Source organism: Chanodichthys erythropterus, chromosome 17 (genome assembly GCF_024489055.1).
Source record: "Chanodichthys erythropterus isolate Z2021 chromosome 17, ASM2448905v1, whole genome shotgun sequence".
NCBI lineage: Eukaryota > Metazoa > Chordata > Actinopteri > Cypriniformes > Xenocyprididae > Chanodichthys > Chanodichthys erythropterus.
This window is the reverse complement of record NC_090237.1, coordinates 23,929,235-23,953,190: the sequence shown is the minus strand read 5'-3', so window position 1 is coordinate 23,953,190 and position 23,956 is coordinate 23,929,235. Positions and strand designations below refer to the sequence as shown.

At 37.8% G+C, this 23,956-nt stretch overlaps 1 protein-coding gene across 1 annotated transcript in view; it reads right to left on the bottom strand.

The window, feature by feature from the left end:
• The window catches only part of dchs1a (dachsous cadherin-related 1a), a 105,936-nt gene extending 84,586 nt beyond the window's left edge, over positions 1 to 21,350 (bottom strand). Inside the window, exon 1 of the mRNA XM_067364391.1 lies at positions 19,587 to 21,350. Coding sequence (XP_067220492.1) covers positions 19,587 to 21,350 — 1,764 coding nt within the window. The remainder of the gene's footprint in view (positions 1 to 19,586) is intronic.
• Positions 21,351 to 23,956: the final 2,606 nt, after the last annotated feature.

Below are 23,956 nucleotides of genomic sequence, written 5' to 3'. Positions count from 1 at the left end.
TTAATCTAATCATGCTGGCACCTCATCAGACCACCCAGATCCCTTATCTGGACCCCAGGGAGACAGATCCGCCGAGACAAGGAAGTCGCCTCATATGTACACAAACCAGAAACAAAGAGGAGAAAGAAGCAGAGGAGGAAGAGAGGGGGAGGATGAGTCTGCCGGTGTGTCCTTTGAGTTTTGCTGTCAGTGACCCGTGCGCTGGTGCTGCCACTGTCGGCCAGGCATACATCACACATACTAGATAAACACACAGGGCTCTCCAAGAGCAGCAGGCTTTCCTTCAGCTAAACCTTCAACAGACTCAACAAACGCATGAGCTCTTAAACAGCTCATTGATTTTCTGTAGAATAAACTCACTCACTTAGAGACATAATCCACTAACAGATAACAAACCTTTGATGAGTGCACTGAATTAGACACAACGATAAACTCTATAAAGAGAGATGCTATATTTTCTTAACTAATAAGTCTAGAAGTGATAGTAGCCACAGTGAAGCATAATTAAGAAACAAAATCACAAGAAATGGCACTCTCAAACTAAAACTTATGTCTTCTCCCTACACTAGGGATACACTAGTTGGGTTGAAAATGGACAAACCCAGCAATTGTTTTGTTTTTTTAACCAAGCGGTTGAGTTAAATGTTTGCCCAACCTTTGTTGCCAAACCTTTTTTTTTATTTAACTCAACTATTGTTTAAAAATTACTATATTGCTTGCTTAAAATGAACCCAAAATATGTTGGAAATTAACATTTATTAATATGTTAAATAAATGAACATTTATAAATAAGTTTAAAGAATATTAATGAAACAATAAACATTTATTAAATTGCTTATTAATAAATGTTCACCTTTTGATTATTATTGTTGCCTCTAATCTCTATTGTTGCCTCTAATAATGTGTCCGATATTTAATTTCCAACCTATTTTGGTTTCATTTTAAGCCATTCATATAGTAATGTTTAAACAATAGTTGAGATAAATAAAACTGCCTAGCATGTTGGGCAAACATTTAACCCAACCACTGGGTTAAAACGACCCAATTGCTGGGTTCAACCCAACTTGGGTTGTTTTTAACCCAGCATTTTCTAGAGTGTACCATTCACACACAGTGGGCCTGATTAATTGGATCAAAAATACAGTAAAAACAGTAATATTGTGAACTATTATTACAATTTAAAATAACTGTTTTCTATTTTAATATATTTTAAAATGCAAGAATTTATTCCTGTGATGGCAAAGCAGAATTTTCAGCATCATTACTCCAGTCTTCAGTGTACGGAAGAGGATTAGGGCCAAGCAATAATACAAAAATAAAACCATCTCGAGATTAAAGTTGTTCAATTTTGAGAAAAAAGTCGTTACATTTCGAGAAAAAAGTCTAGATAAAATGTTGAGAATAAAGTCATTAAATTACGAGAAAAAAGTCGTTAGATTATGAGAACAAATTTGTTAAATTATGAAAAAAAAAGTCATTAAATTTCGAGAAAAAAGTCGAGATAAAATGTTGAGAATAAACTAGTTAAATTACGAGAAAAAAGTCATCAGATTATGAGAACAAATTCGTTAAATTATGAAAAAAAAAGTCATTAAATTTCGAGAAAAAAAGTCTAGATAAAATGTTGAGAATAAAGTCATTAAATTACGAGAAAAAAGTCATCAGATTATGAGAACAAATTCGTTAAATTATGAGAAAAAAGTCGTTCAATTTCGAGAAAAAAAGTCGAGATAAAATGTTGAGAATAAAGTCATTAAATTACGAGAAAAAAGTCGTTAAATTATGAGAAAAAATTTGTTAACTTATGAGAGCAAATTCGTAATTTAACGAATTTGTCCTCGTAATTTAACGACTTTTTCTCATAATTTAATGACTTTATTCTCAACATTTTATCTAGACTTTCTTCTTGAAATTTTTTTCTCGAAATTGAATTTATTTTTTTATTATTGCGTATCAGTGTCACATGATCCTTCAGAAATCTGATTTGGTGCAAAAGGAAACTGTGATACATTTTTTAGAATTATTTGATTAAGAAAGTAAAGTATTATAAAAGAACGTTTAAAAGAACAGCATTTATTAGAAAATAAATATTTTGTAACATTATGGTTTTATTGTAACTTTTGATCAATGTGATGCGTCCTTGATTTCACTTTTTTTAACTTTAGTTAGTGTGTAATGTTGCTTTTAGAGCAAAAACAACATCTACAAAGTTACAACGCTCAAAGTTCAATGCAAAGGGAGATATTTTCTTTTAAAGAATTCTCTGTTTAAGGACTACAACAAATGGCTGGTAGGGACTACAACAAGCTTCTTCCTGGTTTAGTGACATCACTAACCCTAAAATATACATAAACCCTGCCCCCGAGAACATGCAACAAAGAGGTGAGGCCATGTAATTGCAATACAGTATGTAACACAAATGCAATAGCATGTCATAAAAGCAAGATAACAACATAAGTTATAACCATAATTAAACTAAACTATACCTGTTCCGTCTTCATGCAGCATATATTCTCTGGCTCTGCAGGCATCTTACAACAGATTTATAGATTATCATGACAGAATATGCTAATCAATGACTTTAAGATAGTTAACCCCACATCAGCTACATAAATTCATCAACTAACCATTCAGAAATGTCCTGTTGCTTCTACATGTTGTCACTTCTTCTTGAGTCTCTCCATCATTGTCTGACTCCGGTTTGAACATAAAAGGCTGAACGGTGTCTGACATTTTCAGTCAGTCTTCGTGAGGTAATCGGTGCGGCTAACACTATGTGCTAACAGGAGCTCTTGAAACCCCGCCCTCTGCTTAGGAGCAGCAGCACATTTGCATTTAAAGGGACACACACAAAAACAGAGTGTTTTTGCTCACCCTCAAAAAGTGACAAATTTAACATGCTAGAAAAATGATCTGTGGAGTATTTTAAGCTAAGACTTCACATACACACTCTGGGGACATCAAAGACTTATTTTACATCTTGTAAAAGTGACATTATATGACCCCTTCAAAAAAAAGAGTCTTCTTTCACAAACTTTCTAATGATAGAGAAGAATCATGATTTCTGTGTGAAAAATACATACAAACAGAGAATGACTTCCAGTAGTGGCAAGCAAGTGGAAAAAAGGCCAAAAAATAAAAGCTCCATATGACCAAATTGGTTAACACTTCGGAAGGATGACACAGACAAAAAGTCTGTTCTCATTGTCATGGCAACCAATACTGCAGCCCAATTCCTAAAGTCTATTTCTCATCACAGTATGAAGTACCTCTACCTTCTTTTCTCTTCTATTCTCTATCTGAGCCTCCATCAATCAGTATTGGTCTCGTCTTTTCGGAGCCTTCGCCTCCTTCCTGCTCTTTGTTCTGTTCTCTCATATTTTCCGTACTCGTCCCAATCCATTTTTCTCTTTGTTCTCTCTGCCTTCAGCGGCCACTCCATGAACTACCGGTGCCAAGGTACGGCATGTGCTCATGTGCCTCTCCAAATGATGAATAGCTGTAAGTCATTTCATCGATGGAAAACACAGATTAATGGTGATATTTAAAGCCTTTACTTGTGTTAAAATCCATCGTGAGACACCAGCAAAAACACTCACGAGCTTCTCTTTTAACCCACGTCATTAGGCCTAGATTCAAACAAACCGCAGCGGCACCTCTCACTCAATCATAAACCTTTTCGGCAGCCGCCAATGGTCATTTTTCCTCCAGGCGTGCTAAGTGTGGTTCTCTGAGAAGACGTGCTGACAGAGCTTCAATTAAGAATGGAATAAAGGCTGAAACGTCATTTTTTATCTGTATACTTGAACGTTTATGTGCGTGCAAACCAGCAACTATTACAAACCTTTTCTAATGTCGTTCAAATGATCTGGACATTTGAATTGTGATCCAAGGTTCATATTTTCCTTCTCAGCAATGAAAGGAAGCATGCATGGAGTTTCTGGATGATACTTGGATAAAGAATAAATGAGAAATAAATGCCTCTGTAATGGATCCTCCAGGATACTGTACTCAGCAAGCTAGGAGAGAGAGAGAAAGCCAGAGAACGAGGTCATAAATAATCACATTTGAGTAAGCATAGATGGTGGTTAGCAGTGTTAGAGTTGATAGACAGTGACACCAGTACAGATTTATGCCACAATGACTTATAGAAAAGAAAACGGTCCCTCTGCCGAAGCGTCCCAAGCTTTCGAACTACGCTGCATTGGTGTGTTTACTGTAATACAGTTTCAAGCAGTGTATGTTACTGCACAGTTACAGCACTGAATGCATCTGAAAAACTGAATGTCAACATGAAACGAATGTCTTTAATAATGTAACATTTCAGAGCAAAGCAAGACATTAAAGAAAAAAAAAATTACTAGCCCAAAATACCTTTAATATTACACTATTAAGACCATGGATGGATTTCTTCAGAAGGACTTTTAGAAAGGCTGCATTTACTACAACAGAAGCCTTATAAATGTCTAAATATCTATTTGACTTTGGGTTTGCTTTAACCAAAGAGACCATGCTGGGCTTTTCATGTGATGTTACTGAAAAAAGGCATTTGAGAGACAAAGCCATTATTAAATTTTGATGAAAGATTACAAAGACAATTTGACAAGAATGAAGAATTGTGAGCAAAAACAAGAGAAACATGTATAAAGAAAGCAAATAGGGTACGTTTTGATTTCATGTTGACTTTAAAGAAGAGATTCTGGATGCCATCCAGGAGATGAGGTGATCGGGTTCGTGTCTTGACTTAAAAACATTGAGGATGCGGCTAAAAATGTCAGAAGCACTTCTCAAACAGAAAAGGAAGGCTTTGATAAAGCAGTCAGGTTTGCACTTGAACCAGACTTCAAACAGAAAGAAAAATAGCTATTGCATCAGAACCCTAAGTCCGCATTTCCATCCTTGAGTCAAACAACAGTATTCTGACAGCATTAATGTTTTTGATTAGAGACATTTGATGATATGATATGTTCTGAAATCTGTGCCATGTACTAAGTCCATTAGCTATGCATAAACCATTTTGTGTGGTATAGCTCCTGGCTATCTGATGTGAGAAATACATGTGAATTAAAGAGTAGGTTGTAGTTGAAACAGCACAGGGATGTTCACAAGATCAAAGAAGATGCTTCAGAAGATGACAGTGCACAGAAGATTTTAGTCTTTGGATTCCAGTGGGGCACCTGATGGAAATAAATTAGATCAGTGTTCTCAAACACATTTCAAATTTTAACCCTAAAATGTATACCTCGGGTCATTAGTGACCCGGGACGTCATTCACTACCCTCCTCCTCGTTCATTTTTTAAAGTTAGACATCAACCTTCTTGGTATTTCTCAATAAATTTATTATAAAGAATATAACAAGAAAAAAAAAAAACATAAAATTATAAAAGAATGCCTAATTTTGTATTCATTTTTTGTAAAAATTGTATAGGGTCACAAATGACCCGAGGTGTGTATGAGTGTACATATATTTTTTTTCTGCACAACAATAATTGAATCTTAAGTGCAATTCACCTTTATTCCACAAGGTGGCAATGTCTGATACACAATGCTGAAGTGACGACTCATTCAGACAGAAAACGAAATAATAAGAAAAAAATTAAATGGCTCAGCAATTTACTGCAGAACAAGTACTGAACGCAATCAAATATGACTGTAACTGTTACTGGATGGATCTGGTGAAGCTGTTAGCGATCAAAATAGTGATTTTGAAGATGTTGAAAATTATATAGTTTTGAGAATACATTTGAGATCGCGAATGGGCTCATATTCGTGACCTCAAACATAAAACTAGCCCATTATTTGCTGAATTTACTGGCAAATGAGCTCTGACGAGGACAGTGATGATGGCATAAAACATCTGCTCAAAGCTCCAAAAGGTAACAAAATATGCTTTATTTTATTCTTCTGTAATTGTTAATCTAATATCAGAGGAGTTTTATATTATCGCGACAGGTAGAGATCCTTCCGTGTTAGATATAGATCCGGGTCGATAAAGACCCGAATATGTAAGAATGATTGGCGAAACAGTCATGCATTTAAGGCTTAAAATTACATGCAATTTTTAAGGGTTAGTTCACCCAAAAAAAAAAACATAAGACTTCCATTCATCATATGCAAATGAAGATATCTCAATGTAAACTTAGAGATTTCTGTCCCTCCATTGACAGCTACGCAACTACCACTTTGTCACTTCAAAAATTCATAAAGAGATCGTAAAACTAATCCATATATATCCATATATATCCTGCAATTTTTAAGAGACTGGATCACTTTATATAATTAAATTTAAACTTTTATTCACATACAAACATCGATCAGCGAACATAAACAGAAGCTTAACCATACTTGCTTGAAGCGCAAGGACAAATCTCATTGGTTCTTGAAGAAGCTCAAACGTGCTGTGTAACACTCAAGAATGAACCTCATTGATTTTCACTGAAGCTCAAATGTGCTGTGTAACACTCAAGAATGAACCTCATTGATTTTCACTGAAGCTCAAATGTGCTGTGTAACACTCAAGAATGAACCAAGAATGAATAAAAGCCTAAATTCAATCTGTTCATCATATAAAGAGATCATGTCTCTTTAGAAAATGTGGACTAAAGCGCTCAAATCATATGGATTAGTTTTACACTCACTTTATGAGCTTTTTGAAGCGTCAAAGTAGTAGTTGCGTGTTAGTGGAGGGACACAAATCTCTCAGATTTCATTAAAATATCTTCATTTGTTTTTCGAAGAGGAACGAATGCTTACGGGTTTAGAACGAAATGAGTAAATGATGACAGAATTTTCATTTTTGGGTGAACTAACGCTTTAATATAGACTTTAAAGGGTTAGTTCACCCAAAAATTAAAAATAATGTCATTTATTACTCACCCTCATGTCGATGCAAACCCATAAGACCTTCGCTTTGGCGCTCCGAACGACTGATTCGAAACAAAAGATTCAAAGCAGTGTTTTGAAATCGCCCATCACTAGATATTGTTGAAAAGTCATTATTTTGCTTTTTTTGGCGCACAAAAAGTATTCTCAGGGCTTCGTAATATTAAGGTTGAACCACTGTACTCACATGAACTGTTTTAAATATGTTTTTAGTACCTTTCTGGGCATTGAAAGTGGAAATTAACTTGCTGGCAATAGAAGCCATCAGATTTCATAAAAAATATCTTAATTTGTTTTCCGAAGATGAACGAAGGTCTTACAGGTGTAGAACGACATGAGAGTGAGTAATAAATGACATTTTTCTTTTTTTTCGTGAACTAACCCTTTAATGCTTATCCTATACTCATACTTCTATGCAGAAATAAACAGCTTAAACTATCCCAAGCAAGCATTTTTGCTGGTCTTAGCTATAGTCTCCAAGCCTGGTCAGGCAGGTTTTTAGGACTTTTTCACATGGGAGACAACTTGACCAGATTGAAAAACCAGCATAAGCTAGCTAAGACCAGTATATTTTGCAATGCGGTGTATGAACAGGTGAGGTACTGACTATAAGTTAAAAAAAATAAAAAAATACAGTCCTTAAATATAAGCTTTTCTCAAAAAAAAAAAAAAAATGAATAAGAACATTGTGGTGACTAGTTGGTTCTTAGATATTCTGATTAGTGGTCAAACTATATATCGCCAAGGGGGATAATTTGGCTGTTATTTGGAATTTTAAAATAGTGTGCGATCACATATATAGGCCATTGGCCATCCTGCTCTCTAACATATTGGTTATTCATAAAATGCATATCGGTTGACCACTAGTTCTGACATGATCACAGGTGAAAGAGTTTGAGAAGCACCGCATTAGGCTGTTCATCTACTTTCCAGCACTCCATCATGAAGCCCCAATGGACTCTGACATAAGACGGAGCTGGAAACATACATCCAACCCCTGCTACCCTCTCAGCAACACTGCGCCTGTTTTACAGAATCATAGACAAGCCCTCTGCTCTCTTGGTTACCGCCTCCAGCTTCCTCTAATGAAGCCTAGAAGGCTTTGAGGAAGATGAAGGTGCTGTCATTGAAGACCACGTTTCTGGGCAATGCACCATGAAGTCCTTCGAGGCTGACTGCACTGCCCTGCTCAAGAAAGGGAAGAGGGAAAACAGTTACTCAAACACCTTGTAAAAGCTTAGGAGCGGAAGGTCAATGGTTTTCCATTCGATCAGTGAGAAGTCCTAACGATCCTTCCTTCACAAGTGGGGACGGTTTAATTCTCCTTGTATTTATGAGCTGAGAGGGAGGGCGTGTAACATCGCTTTCGAGAGAGAAAATCCTGAGCGGCTAAGATTACTAAGCTCGACACTAGTTCATTCGCAAGCTTGCGGACTATCAGAGGAGGTTCCCGACTTACCATAAATCCAGTTCTCTCCTGGATTCCTCACAGTCCCACAGGTGCATTTGAGTCAATCTAGTGAGGAATCTAGGGCAGCGATTATGATGCCTCTTGCCAGTTTAACACCGTATGATTATACAAATCACTTCTGAATAGACCCTTAAGAGATCTCCTAATGATGATTTATAATACAACTATATGTTTTTTGTTTTTTTTATGGAAGCACATTTGATTTACTGTGAAACTATGCATTTGATTTACAGCACAATTATGTGTGGTCTTCATGGATTCACTTCTGCTATGTCGGAAACATCCTAGGACATTGGCCATTTGGTTTCTGAAGCAGCAGATAGACATTTTTATTAATATAATCAAAAAGCAATGCGAGCTATGAGTGCGCAACCTCAAAAACACATAAAAAAATCAAGTGTATAATACTGAAATGTCAAATTTCCCACGTCCCTCCTTCTGTTCTGACGCAGGACATTTTGAGTGTTCTGCTGTTTGTATATCTGCCCTACTAAACATCTTTCATTGCAGCTGAGATTTACAGATGCGCTTCATCCAAGTAAGCAACACACTTTCAAACATCTTATTCTCAGCATTATTCAACATCAACCTTAACTTGTAAATGAAGCAAAGTCAAACAAAATTATGTTCTCTCACCTTTACACTAACAATTACTCATTTCACTAAACTCCAAGTAATCCTATTCAGAATGAGAAACAGCACAGTCTGACTTTGGTTGAGTTCCCGAGTGCCGCCTGCTTGGTAGCATTATTGCATTCTCATTATTGCAACTGGCAGAGTTTAATCAGGGGCCTGAGGTTGCTGGCAGACATGAGGGATGCATTCTTTAAAGAAGCGGCGCTCTGAGTATGGAGACAATTTGCTCAGCGGTTATGATGTTTAGGCCGGAATATATATAAAAAGACAAGATGAATTACGAGAGGGCACTTCCATGAAATTACAGTGCGTCTTGCGACAAGATGTGCCTAAAATGTAAGGAAGTCCACTTCCGCCTCAGAATAAAAAATAATTGTACAATCTTTTTTGTACTTTTTGGTGAGATAGAATAAGAAAAAAGTCATAATTACTAGTAACAATAATATGTTTCATTTATTTTATTTTATTTTTTTCTGAGTTGGAAACATGCTTCCATAAAAATGAGTTATCCATAATAAACAATTCCTCCTGAAATAAAACTGATCTTAAAGTAAATTTACCTTGTTTAATGCCGTTTGGATATTTTTGATGGAAAACAAGACAAAAATATGAACATATAAAATATGAAGTGAAAGAAAAAGAGTGAAAAAGGTTGAGTGGAAAAAAGGAAGCATAAATAGATGCCACACAGAGGAAGAGACATCGGTGGGGAACTGTTCGCAGCCAACTCCAGCTGCTGATTTGAGGCTTCGCTCCAACTGCTCAGACACCACTGTCCCTCTAGAGATGATGCCTGTATTTTTCTTTCTCTCTTTTCTATCTCTCAGACTCTCATCCATCACTATTTTCACAGAAACTTGGCAGTGATCTTAAGAGGTCCAGCTCACCTGCTCACTAGACCGTCTAATACAAGCAGGACGGACACTCGCCACCCAAACAGCATTACCCTAATTCCAGATGTGAGCATTGGACCCCCAAAACCCTAAAATCCTGTCCCTCAGCAGCCATAGGCTTCAAGAAAAATCATTTCAAGAAGTTTCAGTCAGATATGAGAGGAAAAACAACTGTTTGCTCTTCTTAATGACACTAACTATATAATTATATTCAGACGAGTGGCAAATGCACACTGGCATCATGTTTAATGGTGCTTAGAAGACCTTAGTCTGGGTAGACAGCATATTTAACTTGATGCAAATGTCAATAAGGCTGTGAGGAACAGAAATATAGTTCTGTCATGACAACTCTCGGAGTGTTTGGCATGGTATTGGGTACGACAATGTTGTATGTTTGGTCTTGGCAGAGTAGATCTGCTACATTTCTGCTGCTTTTATTGCTGTTGCTGCTGTAGGTTATTGTTGCTGCTGCAGAACAAGTAAGGGACTTGCTACTGCCAATACAAACACGACACGCTGCTTTGAGCAAGTAAGATGCTACTGCTGTACAATATAGCGCACATGAATTACCCGTAGCAGATCGATACAGGTGGAGCTGGGGAAGGTGGAGGGTTTCTGAAGCACGCTGCACTGCTAAGGCAATGCTACCAAAGTATTTTGAAGGTTGAACTGCACGAAGCTCATTGGCTACTAATACAGCAGGAACCAATCAGCTGTGCCTTATAAATAATGATGTGATTATGAGCAGGTTGAGTTAAAGGACCTATTAGCCTGCATGGTGATTCATAGAGTTTCATGACAGAACTTTGTATTTCATTCAATTGGTTGTGAAAATTCTGGCCAATATGGACAGGCCAATAATTATTTTCATATTATGGCTGATGGCTGATAAATTTAATGGCTGCACGATTAATCGAAATTAAACTGCTTGCGATTTTTCAGCTTCTCAGTGAAGCACGGCTCTGTGATCAATAGTAAATGCTGCTCCATCTGAAATACAGAGGGCGCTCTTGTGCAGAAACTCCAAATATGCCCCGCAGAAGTACGACATAACGCATATCATTCCAAGAAATCTTTATGGGCATCATACTATCGCTGTAGCTGAATAAAGAGAAGATTGAATTGATTCATTAAACATGACTAATAAACACACAACTATGACAATATATGGTATTCTAATATATGGCTTCTCAGGTATTTTCATGATAATAAAGTATATTTATACTTCAATGCTAATTGACATAGCCCTTACAACTGTATAGAATACTATGAAATAATATGTTGTGTGCCTTATTCTGTGTAAGAAGCCACATCATCTCACAGAAGGATGTTTTTAACGCGTGTTGTTTTTTCAAATGCACGTTATAAGCGACTCAAACTCGCAGCATTTACTACTGATCAGAGCTGCACTTCATTGACAAGCTGCACATAAAAAAATAATTGCAGCCTTTGCGATTTCATAATCGCGCTAGGCCAAATCGGTTTAAGCGCAATTTCGTGTTATTTGCGATTTATCGTGCATCCCTATTTTAAATGCGAGTAAATTATCACAACATTATAATGTACAGTATAAAAAAAGGATATTCATTTAGAGATTTTCTATATATTATATTAAACACTGCTATTAAATTATTAGAGTTTATAAAGATTAACTTTGTGTGCGTTAATTGATGGCAAAGATGATTTAAATGTAAAAAGGAATGATGAAAAAATAAGCATAAACTAGACGTTAACAAGAACCATTAGACAGTACAACGATTTGAACAGTACTCCTATCCCTCACAGCCTCATTTTCATTTATGTCAAACTAAATATGGCGTCTACCCTGACTAAGGCCAAAGGCCTGACTAGTGACTACCAAACAGCTTTAATGCTAACAAAGAACAAACCACAAAACCATAAAAGACTTCATGATTTTTCATCAGCTCACCTCAAGTGACTATTCAAAAATCACTAATACCAAAACCACCACATAGTCCACAAGTCTCTCTTCTCCCTCTTTCTTGCTGTTGTCTTACCAAACACACATCCTAAATTTGTCACTGCTAAGCGATGCACTGTGAGCACTTTCCTTCACACCCTTGTAAGTCACACACTTCCCCCCGCTACAGTTGGACAGATGCATTGGATTTGAATTGATGGGCTCTGCGTACTATAAAAACATAGGCAGTTGCCTCAAGAGGAGCAACTCTGACCTGGACACCCACAAAATGTCCAGATGTGCGTCCATGTTTATATTCGCTTCAGTGCGCCCGCTTGGCCTCAAACGAAGTGCTCGAGGAAGTATTATATTTGCAAACACATTAAGTAGTACATCTCGTTTCCTGCAATTTGGCTGCTCTGTGTAAATACTGTGCTAAACCACAGAGCCGGGGTAGCAGGGGCACGGCAGTTAGCGGCAGGAAAGAGAAGCATGGAGGAGAACTAAAAACAGTAGAGGCTTGGCCCTGAGCGATAGAGCTCCTGTAGGGAAGAAGACAGAAGTATGCCACCAAGACTGACTGGCTTTCCCTCTTCTTATATTTGCTACACTGATTGCAAGGTTTGGCTATAAACAATTGCAAACAACTAAACAGGGAGCTCAAAAGTTAATATTAGAAAAAGCAACATTCAACAACATGAAGAGCACTTGGAGCTGTTCGATGGGCAATTTTTTTTTCTGTTTATGAAAAAGCATCTACAAAACTTGCAAATATTTGGATGCTACTTGTAATTGTTTAAATTATGCCTTGTAACTGCAATTTAGATATGTTTCAGCATTATTACTGGGCTTAACATTAGCACCCACCAACCCGCCAAATGCGGGTGGATTTCAGCAGTGGCATGTAATGCAGTTACTCCTACTACTAGCCACTTTGGAGGGTTGAATTTTATATGTAATATATACATTTGTCAGTTGTAGCCTTTTAAAAAGTCATCTGAAATAATAAAATAAGTGCAATGTAGTGTTTCAATACATATCAATACAGAAATATCTGAAATGCTTCCAATATTCATTGTCAGTAGAACAGATACATGATACCAGCTGCGAAAAACCGCCTCCCCTCACTCACTAGTTTAATTTGCTCCGGATGAATATTGTTGGTGTTACAGGACTTGAATTTAGGCATGGGATTGCGTGTATTGCACATAACTTTACTCCTTCCCGCAGATTTTGTGATCACACCCAAAGTGCGTGTGCAGAAAGCCGTCTCTCAGTAGTAAATTAAGTTATTTTTCTATGCTCATTGCGTTTAAACAGTCAAAAACACAAAATAATGTCAAAATGCCGGTCTTGGCAAGTATACACATAAACAGTAAGTTATGTTTTAAGTGAATGTAAACAGTTGAGAAAGAAAATGCATGTGTAACAGTATAATGTATCCATGCATTAGGTCTTAAAGCCTAATATACCTGCTGCCAAATTATGAGATAATATTAAAAATATCTATGTTGAGATTTTTCCCCATGGTATCGATGTCAAAATTGTGGCCTGTAAAAATTCTGAGTGGCTATTAATTATGGAAAAACACAAATAAATAAATATATACGTGTGTGTGTGTGTGTGTGTGTGTGTGCGTTTAGTGGTTTTCCATAGTTAATAATCATTTAGCATTTTCAAATGCCACAATTTTGAATATACAGACAATAAATATCAAAACAAAAAAAAAAGCATGAAAATTCAACAAAAATAAATTGGTCTGTCACCTAGTTGACCATTGTGATCCATCACTATTGCATTTAAAGGTGCTAAAGAGGATGTTTTGTTTTATACATTTTTGCAATATTACTTGAAACTGTCTTTACTAACTGATAAAAGACTATTTATTAGGTGCACTGAAAGTAATAATATTAATATACATCATCTCTGCAAGAGGTAGGGCCTTAAAAACATCAACCAATCGTTTACGTGATCATCGCTTGATCATCTGCTCTGGCTTGTCAATCACTGCCGTGACATTCCTTGTGCGAGACGTGCGCGGCTGCGCGCTCCAGTAACTTTCCACACTCCACAGGCGCCGCATGCAATGTTTTTGTCAGGAGACAGGAGTAACAACTGCAGATTATGAGTTACCTGCGGTAAGTCCGACATAATGAATCCAAAAAACAAGACACAGCGAATGCTGGTGGTAAACACTCGTGTTCCAATACTCGTGCACGATTTTTGGGAGGCGTTCCTTTGAAGTGAGCTGTGAAGGAGGGGGGTTGTTCTTACGCATGCGCTCATTTCAAAAACTCGGTAACAGTCTTTGGTTTCTCAGTCGACGAAAAAATCCTCTCTATCACCTTTAAGCAAATAAACAGCATTTGAATGAGTCAATTTAATATGAATCTCTTTATTCTTACAACAAAACTACTCTATAAATAGTTAACTTTCATAACCAAAAGTGGCCATGTTGAGCTCCACATGCATTTTCTACACAGTTTCTGCTTCAGAATCCAAAGAAATGTTATCCAAAAAAACAGTCCTCTTATTCAAGGCCATTGTGAAAAAGAGCAAAAACTATGCAAAGTTGTCTGGCATCAAACCAGACTGGAGAAATGATCGCCTTTTGTGTGCACTAAAGCAGTGTGACCAAGTCATTGGAGAAGAGGAGAATAGCTTTTGGAGACTAGAGGAAAAAAACAGCATCTGAGGCATATTCCGAAACAAAAAAACTGGACATCTGATCAAGAGAAAAATGCCATATGGAAGTGTGTATGCAGCTTAATGAGCCATGCAGACATCCACTCCTCCTCAGACCAGGAACCAGGTCCATGCAAAGGCCTGCTGAGCTTCGCTTGTTTATGTTTTGAGTCTAGCATTCAAAGAAGAAAAACTGAGCCAGTGAGTAAAAACATAGCAGTAACATCAGTGTAAATGTGCTCTAAGTATAAATCCTGATGCAATACATCAAAAATAGATGCATTTACTGTAATTCTTTAGATCATATTTCATCAAATACATATATCGGGCAAGAAATGGATGACTGATTTAGAGTGCCTAAACAGACCATGCCAATTTAATTGAAGACCAGTACTGCTGAAGATTTAGAAACTTATACATATCAGAAATAACAGAATTTCGATAGAAATCTATTGATAAAACTAAAATTTGTTTATAAATATATGAACTTATAAGAAATTATGTTTCGTAGTCCGGATGCATTCTGGATCTGCACCATGTTCCACTAATTGGTGTGGAAAGATGTGGAAAAAAAACTCAGTTAAGGAATTGCACATATTTCTATCAGAATTTTGGGGGGCAGTTGCTGTCATTATTCGGAAACCTCTTTCTGCTTCTGACTTTCCAACAATTTAGCTGATTTAATGTCTAAAGATGCAGGAAAAAAGACACAGCTGGAGTGCACTTGTCTGATGCTGTGATATGAGTAATATGCCCCAAACTGTCCCAAACATGAATACACCTTTGAAAAACCTGGCAATGAAGCAAAGAGATATAGTGCTGCCCTTGACCAAAGAAAACCCTGCGAGTGTATTTTTTAAAGCACCGGGGCAATCAAAGACTGTGGAAGATAAATGGAACAATATCAGTGATGTCTTTTCAAGGACATTGCGGGACTTGGAGTTCACATCCAGCAGAGAGTTGCCAAGACACGACTGAGACAGGAAACGTCTTTGAGGCTAAAGGGAAAACTGATAGACGCACAAGTTGTACTCAGAGCTCCGAAACGGGCAAATGCCAAAATATTTTGGTTTGGCTCAAATATTCGGACTCCTCTCAAGTTCTTAAAGAGCCTCCAGTGTTGACAGATCTCTCTAAGACGTTTTGGGGTGTGAGGTTGTACTGACACCCTCCTAATGAGCTGTAAAGTCAGATCAGATAAGGAACTGTGGAGGCACACAGCTCCCCATGAGGAAGGAAGAACATCCCTAAAAGTCAAGTTAACTTTTGCCATTACAGTAGAGAATTGTTAGCGCTCATTTCACCTCTTTAGATGACTAGGGCTGGGATTGAATTTGATCAAAAATCAAATCAATATTTTTTTAGCCTTTTGTAGAAATAGTATATATTTGGTCTAAAATGTTGTTGTTCTTTTTTTTTTTCTCAATCATAAGGAATCATAATTTTACATTTAGATTTCAAACAGACATTGTAGCCAAACACAGTAAAAATCTTGTTAAAAATAAAATGAAGACATTTCCACAATGTTTTTACTGACTGAACATAAGGAAAATTCAATAATTATTTGCAATTTATTTAAAACGTTTTGATATGTGACAAATGCCACCTGGATATTTCCATAAACATTTTTAATGGCGCTAGCTCAAAAGTTGGAACCAAACTTTGGAATCGATTCACTGAAATTGATTCACAGATTCTTTGAACCAATTCACAGAATCGATTCACTGATTTGCTTAATCTTTTCTCTGAAAAATTACTCAAACATACCAATTCTAACATTGTTTTTGCTACTGAACTTTAAACTTATTAAATATGCCTCAGATTTAAATTTCAGTAGCAAAAACAATGTTAGAATTTGCGAATCATGAGAAAAAGGATTGTGAAACTAATCCAAGCAGTCTTTAGGAAACAAAATGGCCAAACAAAAGTGCATTAAAATCGTTGAAATGTCCGCAATATTGCTCAACACCAGCAGAATCACTGCTACTATATTGTAAATATTCAATTTATCGAGCCAAAATATCAATATATCTATTCAATATATCAATATACCCCAGCCCTACTGTGCATAAGAATGCTACTGTTTGCTGGAACCGATTATAAATCACAGAAAAATAGAACAAACAAGCACAAAGATGAGTGTCTCAGTGAAAATAAAAGAGAAAAAGGGCTTTAGAAATAGAATGCAGCGCTAACAAGACTATGCTAACAGATTATTGTCCAAGGCTCTCAATGAATATGAATGGGACAAAGGCCTTTCCTGCCTTATTGTGCTGTGGAGACCTGTGGAGCAACCACACTCCATCTTTTTCACAGCTCTCTCAATTCAAATAATTAAGAAAAGGGAGACTTGACTAGATGTACCAATTATGCAGCTGCCTCACACAGAGTGAAAAACGCTCGTCACCCCGGTGGTGAACATGTCCAAGACCGCAGTTGGAGTGTGTTGTGAATAGTAGCCTAAAAAAGTGAAGTGTCCTTGCAGAAGAGACAAAACAGCAGCTGAGTTCAAGCCATTCTTAAGCATGTACCAAAGAGAAGCTTTTTATCTGGGTCCTCCATAACAAACTTTCCAAATGGTTAGAAGGTTCATAATTTTACACAATAGCAGAGATGGATCGATACCAAGATTTGGATTTGGAATGATACATTGATATTTAGGTATTAAATAAATGACCTTGATTGACCTTGAATAAATGTGAATTGAATTGAATTGATTGAACAAATGACTGTTGACAAAAGTTTACAAAAGTTTGTCACGCTTGTAGTAATTATTATAGTACGAAACGTAAGAAATGTTCTACATGATATAATAAATAAAAACATAATTGGAAAAAAAACTGAAACTAATATAAAACACATCTTTACTCCAAAACTAACTAAAATGCAATAAAAATAGCAACAAAAATAATTTTCGTTTTGGATACACAATATATTATAAATTCTGCATTTGTTACAGTTCATCTCCATTAATCATGAAAATGCTACTAGATACAAATAACAACAAACAATGCTGACAAATATAAGATGTAAACATTTTGAACGAAACCCGTTAGAGCATTAACTTTGGCAGGCCTAAAATTCTGAAGCTGAAATAACTGAAACTAAAACATTCTGAATGTAGAAAACTCCAAAACTAACAATGATATCATAAAAAGTAATAAAAAGTAAGTTGAAAAAGACAAATTGAAAATAAAATGAAATAAAATGGACTAAAACTGACTTGATAAAAAACTACATTAAAATTCTAAACTATAAAAACCCTGCCCTACCCAACACTGATGATTATCAACTCAGTCTCATGCCTTATAAAATAATAGAGTAATAATTGAAAGCAGGGTTATGGTCATTTTAAGAATTTAGTAACATGTCTTAAAGTTTTAGACACCCTTGATTTCAATGCCACAAGTCTTTGCTTGTTATCTTTGCGGTTAAAACAAAACTGAATAGAGTCGCTAGAGTTTTCACACTACAAAGAGTGGAAATTCCACCAAAAGAGAAATAAAAATGATTTAATTATTCCTCAGCCCAACGGCAGTGACGCACAAGCAAAGTGACAAAAACTTAAAATGTAGTAAACCACCAGTGCCAGTACACATTAAACTAATCATGCTCTGCTGAGGGATACACTGGAAAAAATGAAATCAAGCCCAGTTCAGATGTTAAATGAATGATCACAATAGACCCATTGTAATGGCATTTGGACAGAAGCTTTGATTCAGAAAAAGGGAGGCGGTGGGAACTCTGCGCACAGGGATCTCTGATGAAGGGAAAAAAGCAACTCATCAAGTGCCGTGCTGTGATGCTTGGATGTGGATTTGGCAGTGATTTCTGCAGTCTGTGCATCATCAAACTCCCAACTGCTCTTGAGTGGCATGCCAGCTCCCATCTACAGCAGTCGTTTGTGCCACAGCCTGAGAGACAGTTGGTTTGGACCTCGTCCTTGGCAAGTTTGCTTTGATGGTTGTAAGGATAGACTTAGTAACTCCTTATATTGTTCTTATGTTGAAAACTCAAGTCTTTTGGCAACTGTCTGTGAACCGTTAGCACTCACTGAATGAGGATGGAAACTGACAGCAAGACAGGAGCCACAATCAGATTTGATTTGCACTTGATTTGTAGACCTGAACGCTGCTGATCCGATTCCTAATTCCGAACTTAAGTAATACCACTATAAACTTCTAATTTTACTCCCAGACCTCCCACTTGACCCTCTACAGCTCCTATTCCCACTCTGTAGCAGAAAGCAGTCAGTCAGTCCCAAAATCTCTCCCAGGCACGATCCTCCCTCTCTCCGGAGAAACCCCAGGGCCAAGTTCCCGTCTGCTGGGCCCTCTGTCAGCTCGCTGGAGTGTGTCTCAACCCCCGCCAGCACAAATCCACCACAGAGAAAGCATTAATGTGCCTTCACTTGATATGTGACCATGTGAAATTACACGTTTTGATTTACTAGGAAATGTATTACGAGCTTTGAATTTGCCTGTGGAGAAACTTATTAGAAAAACACTTTGAAGTCCCTGTACAGACATTGATAAAACGCAGAATGTGCCTTTTATAGTCAGCAGACAACAGGGACTAAGAATTCTAGGCCAGATGAGACCAAAGTGCAAACCTCAACTGACCCCTCACACTTTTTCTGATGTAATTTTCTCATGAATAGTAAAGTTGTGAAAATAGAAGCGATTCTTTGTAAACACCAGAACCAGAAGTCTTTTGCCTTTAAATATGAACTTGCACTCCAGTGAAAACCATTGAGAAGTGTAAGTAAGAACAGCTAGTAAAAAACAATCTCCCAAAGCCTGAGGAGAGTAACTCCCTACTGAAGTAGTCCAACCCAAACAAAGCTTACTTAAGCTCGCTCCTCAATATCTTACAATTCATCATGCTGGTTTCCAAGTCAATTTCCTAAAACGACTGTTTCCATTTACTCAGTTCACACACTTTAAAAGCGCACTCTAGCAATATGTCTTAAATATACACAAGTCATTCTACATTGGGGTTTTCACAAAGTTCATGCTTTAAAAAGCCCCCAAATTTTGCATATTAATAAGTATAATACAAATTCAGCATTTGAAGACAAAGAAATGATAGTCCTACCTCCATGAAACAGGTCCCTGCTGTGGCATTCTCCTTGATGGATGCGTTGTAGAACTTGCTGCCAAACACAGGTTCGTTGTCATTAATATCCTGTAGGATCACTTTGACCACAGCTGTAGAAGACAGTGGCGGTCGACCCCTGTCGGTGGCAACAACAGTTACACTCGGTATAGGGTCCGTTTCATAATCTAGCTGGGTCAGGGTGGTGAGAATACCAGTAACTGTGTCAACACTGAACCAGTCTGAATGAGTTCCTTCAGTCTGTAGGATGCTATACTGAACATCCCCATTGGGTCCTTGGTCCTTGTCCCGTGCTGTAACCTGTACAACAAAACTTCCCGGAAAGGCCACCTCTGGAATAACCTGGGTATATTCCTGCTGGTCAAACAAAGGTGGGTTGTCATTAACATCTGTGACCTGAATGGTAAACGAAGACTCTGCCCGTAATGGAGGGGTGCCAGAATCTGTGGCCATGACTCTGAGTTCATAGTGGTCTTGCTCCTCACGATCAAGTATCTGATCTACGCAGATGAGATAAATGATGCTGTCTTTGGTGGTTAAAGCAAACTTCCCATCGCCCCCCTCCAAAGATACATTCACATTGGCATATTCTCCATAATCAGGGTCTGTGACTGAAATCCTAGCCACATACTGGCCAGGCTGCGCTCCTTCAGAGATGCGTGGAGAACCATCCTCACTGAGGAAGATGATGGTCATGGTGGGCTGGTTGTCGTTGTAGTCTCGCACCTGGATGGTCAAAAAGGCATTAGTGATCTCTGGTTGACTGGCATTGTCCCGAGCCTGTACCACAAGCTCATGGACTCTTCTCATCTCATAATCCAAGGGCTTGTTCAGAGTAATAACTCCAGTTCGAGAGTCAATGACAAAGTAGCGATCAGGATCACTCTGTCTTCTGTTGATGTCATAGAGCACCAACCCATTGTCACCTTCATCGGCATCTGAAGCAAAAACCTGCAGTATATTGTTCCCAGGTTGAAGGTTCTCCGAGATCATTGCATGGTAGCGACTCTGGTTGAAGATTGGGGCATTGTCGTTGATGTCCTGCACAGTCACGTCCAGGATCATCTGTCCTGTCCTCTTGGGTGAACCACCATCAAATGCTTCCAAGAGTAGAGTATACGAAGATCTTGTCTCTCTGTCCAAAACTGCATTGACCACCAAATCCAAGTAGAGGACTTTGTTTGATCCTCGTTTGGTTTCAAGAAGAAAAGCTTGTCCTACATTTCCATCCGTTATGATGTAACCTTGTGTAGTGAGCTGGTCCTCATCTGCATCCACAGCCGGCTCAAGAGGAAACTTGGTGCCTATGGTTGTCTGTTCTGGGATTTTAAACGTGGCTCTTTTTCTCGGGAACACTGGTGCGTGATCATTGATGTCATTGACTAAGATGGTGACTTCTACTGTTATACCGGTCATGGTGACTGCTATGAAGCTGTAACGGTCCCGTGCTTCCCGGTCCAAGACCTTTGCGGTTTTTATGATCCCTGTACTCTCGTCGATGTCCAGATCAGTGCCAACACCTGTACCCTGATGATCTGAGATGAAATAGTGGGTTGCAGTCATGTCAGGTGGGAGGCCAGCACTGATGTCACCTACTACAGTTCCTGCTGGCTGTTCCTCATCTAGTTGGAGCTGCAATGTTCCTGGCACCATGGATGAGTAGATGGTCTTGAAGTGTAGTGCCACATAGAGGATCACCAATATCCACCAATTCAAAGTCCTGTTTTGAGGCAATGGATCCATAATTGTCCTTCCTTCTCTCTTCATAGAAAATTCTTCTTACAAAACCTGACAGGACAAATGGAAAAGGACATTACTAAGTGAACTAAGAGAAAGCAGTCCAACATTATCAAAAAAAAGTATGCATTACAAAAAGATGGATTACACAAGCAGGCTCGGTTACAGTTATGAAAAGAATGCTTAAGTGGCTTTCCACATGTTGCATGGGTTCTCTTTTAATAATGCAGCAGCACACCATGTGCACACATTGTTCCTGTATTTTACTGTCAGCTAATAAGTCAAGACATTATTGCTACAGCTTATGCATGACGCTTCTCTAGTCTGTACCTAAATAAATTCTAAGTCTTATTGTTTTAGTTATAGTTTGTCTTTTGATGAACATATCCTTTGAGTCAAATGAGTCAATATTTCATCCTGTCATATGGAATATTTTAGTCAATTTTGATCCTTTTTTTTTGCATGCATGCATGTTAGAGAGATTCAAGCTTGAAACTGTCATCGAAATACTCAATACCTCAACTCTCATTTCTTTTGGGGTGTAAACTTAAGGAATGTCCTCCTACAGCAAAATATCGGTGCAGTGATGGACAGGAGCTTAAAATAGAGACTGTGGCTAACATGACCCCCCCTTTTTTAGTAAAACTATTCAACTGCAGCCCACGTTGATGCAAAAGAGAGCCAAGAGGACCCTTTAAAGCCAACTCAGTTTTAACCCTGTCGTATATTAATGCCAACACTAATGCACAAAATGAAGCTAGAAAAACGCTGGTGGGCCAATTCTAATATATTGAAACCACAAAGGTCTCCTCTGAATGTTCCTCCAGCTCCTTTTTAAATTAGCAATTCCTCATCCATAAAATTGTAGCTTGAGGACCTGCAAACTATGACGACCTTATTGCTGAAATTATGAAACAAAATCTTTTATAGATGATTCCTGGATTAGGTTCTTTCTAGGTCCAAATGAATTATAAACATTCTGTAAGACAGAGCTTAAATATTTATGTATGCTTGTTAGAGGAACTTGACTCATCCAGCCCAGCTATTCAAGTATTAAGGATTGCAAAGCAGAAAGGAGATGAAAGATTGAAAGTTATGAGAGAGCTTATTATCCGAGGAATAATGAATTGAGAGGTTTTCTGGTTCCTTTTGTGGAATAAAAGTACTACAGGAAAATTGTATTCACATCCAAAAGTACAACTGAAGCCCGTGTTTGACTCTGCCTTTGACTAAATCTTTTGAAACAACACTGTAAATCACATTGACCCCCTTTATTTTCAAAAGTAAGTTAGACAGAGGTTGCTAGTGCCTTTTAGATTTAAACACACACACACACACACACACACACACATTTTCAAGAAAAATGCATATATATACAGTATACATACTCTGACTCATCACAGATTTTCTTATAATCCAAGCCTTAACCAAGGTCTGAGGACAAAATTAAAACATGAGCAGCTTTAAGACGAGCCTGTCACCGTCTGCAATTACTACCAAAAGCCGCAAAATCAATTTCAGGCCAAGGGAAATAATCATGTCATTCTCAATCACTGCAAAAGAAAAATGACTTCACAATAAAATTCTTTATCAACCACAGGATTTCACATGTTTTCATAAAGTAAATAAAAACAGAATTACAGGAAATACTTTTGCTCTGTCATACTGTAGGAATCAGAGAGGCTCCCTCCGGTGGTGGACTCCATATATTTTTTTCCCCTCTTCAAAATTCTAATGCTAATTCTTTTCACTTTCTACCCCACAGGGTATTTGTTTTAAGTAGGTAAGTATGTCTCAACGTGTGTGTAGATTAACTCCATATTAACTGGTGGTGTTGAATCTTGAACACAGCTGCACATGTGGTTAATCTAAAATGTGTGTGAATGAGTCTGATGATGCAGGTGTCCATATAAAAGTGTGTGTAAGTGCCTGTGTGCGTGTGTGAGTCAGATCAGTGCGTGCTGTGCGCCTCATTGTGGTAGTCTGTCAAGTCTGTGGTAGTGACAGTGTGTGTGTGTGTGCCTGAGCGACGGAGCAGACCAGGAGGGCTCCACACAGTCTGCCCTGCACCCTCTCTGGCTTTGCTGCATTGTAATTGGGGTCTGCTGGAAGCCTGCCCTGTGCATATGGGAATCCAAAGCTAATTTCAGTCTGTCAGCATCACAGGGACTGAGAAACACACACACACACACAAGCAGGAACACTCTCTTATGTTTAAGAAAGTACAGGCGCGCATACACACACACACAATACCTCCAACGTAGATTATGTGCACCAAACACTTTTTGAAAGTAAAGCCTCTAAATACATAACAACCATAAGTCTGTGTCTGTGTGTTCCTGGTAAACCCTACGTTATGGGGACAAAAAAAAATGTCCCCTCAAAGATTGCAATATCCAAAATCCCTGTCCTTGTGGAGACATTTTTTTTGTCCCCATGAGGAAAACAGCTTATAAATCATATTAAGTGATGTTTTTTGAAAATCTATGCGATGGGTATTTTTATAGGATTAGGGGACAGAATATACAGTACAGTACAGTATAAAAATCATTATGTCTTTGAAATGTCCCCATAAGACATGAAAACCCAACGTGTGTGCATTTATGTATATG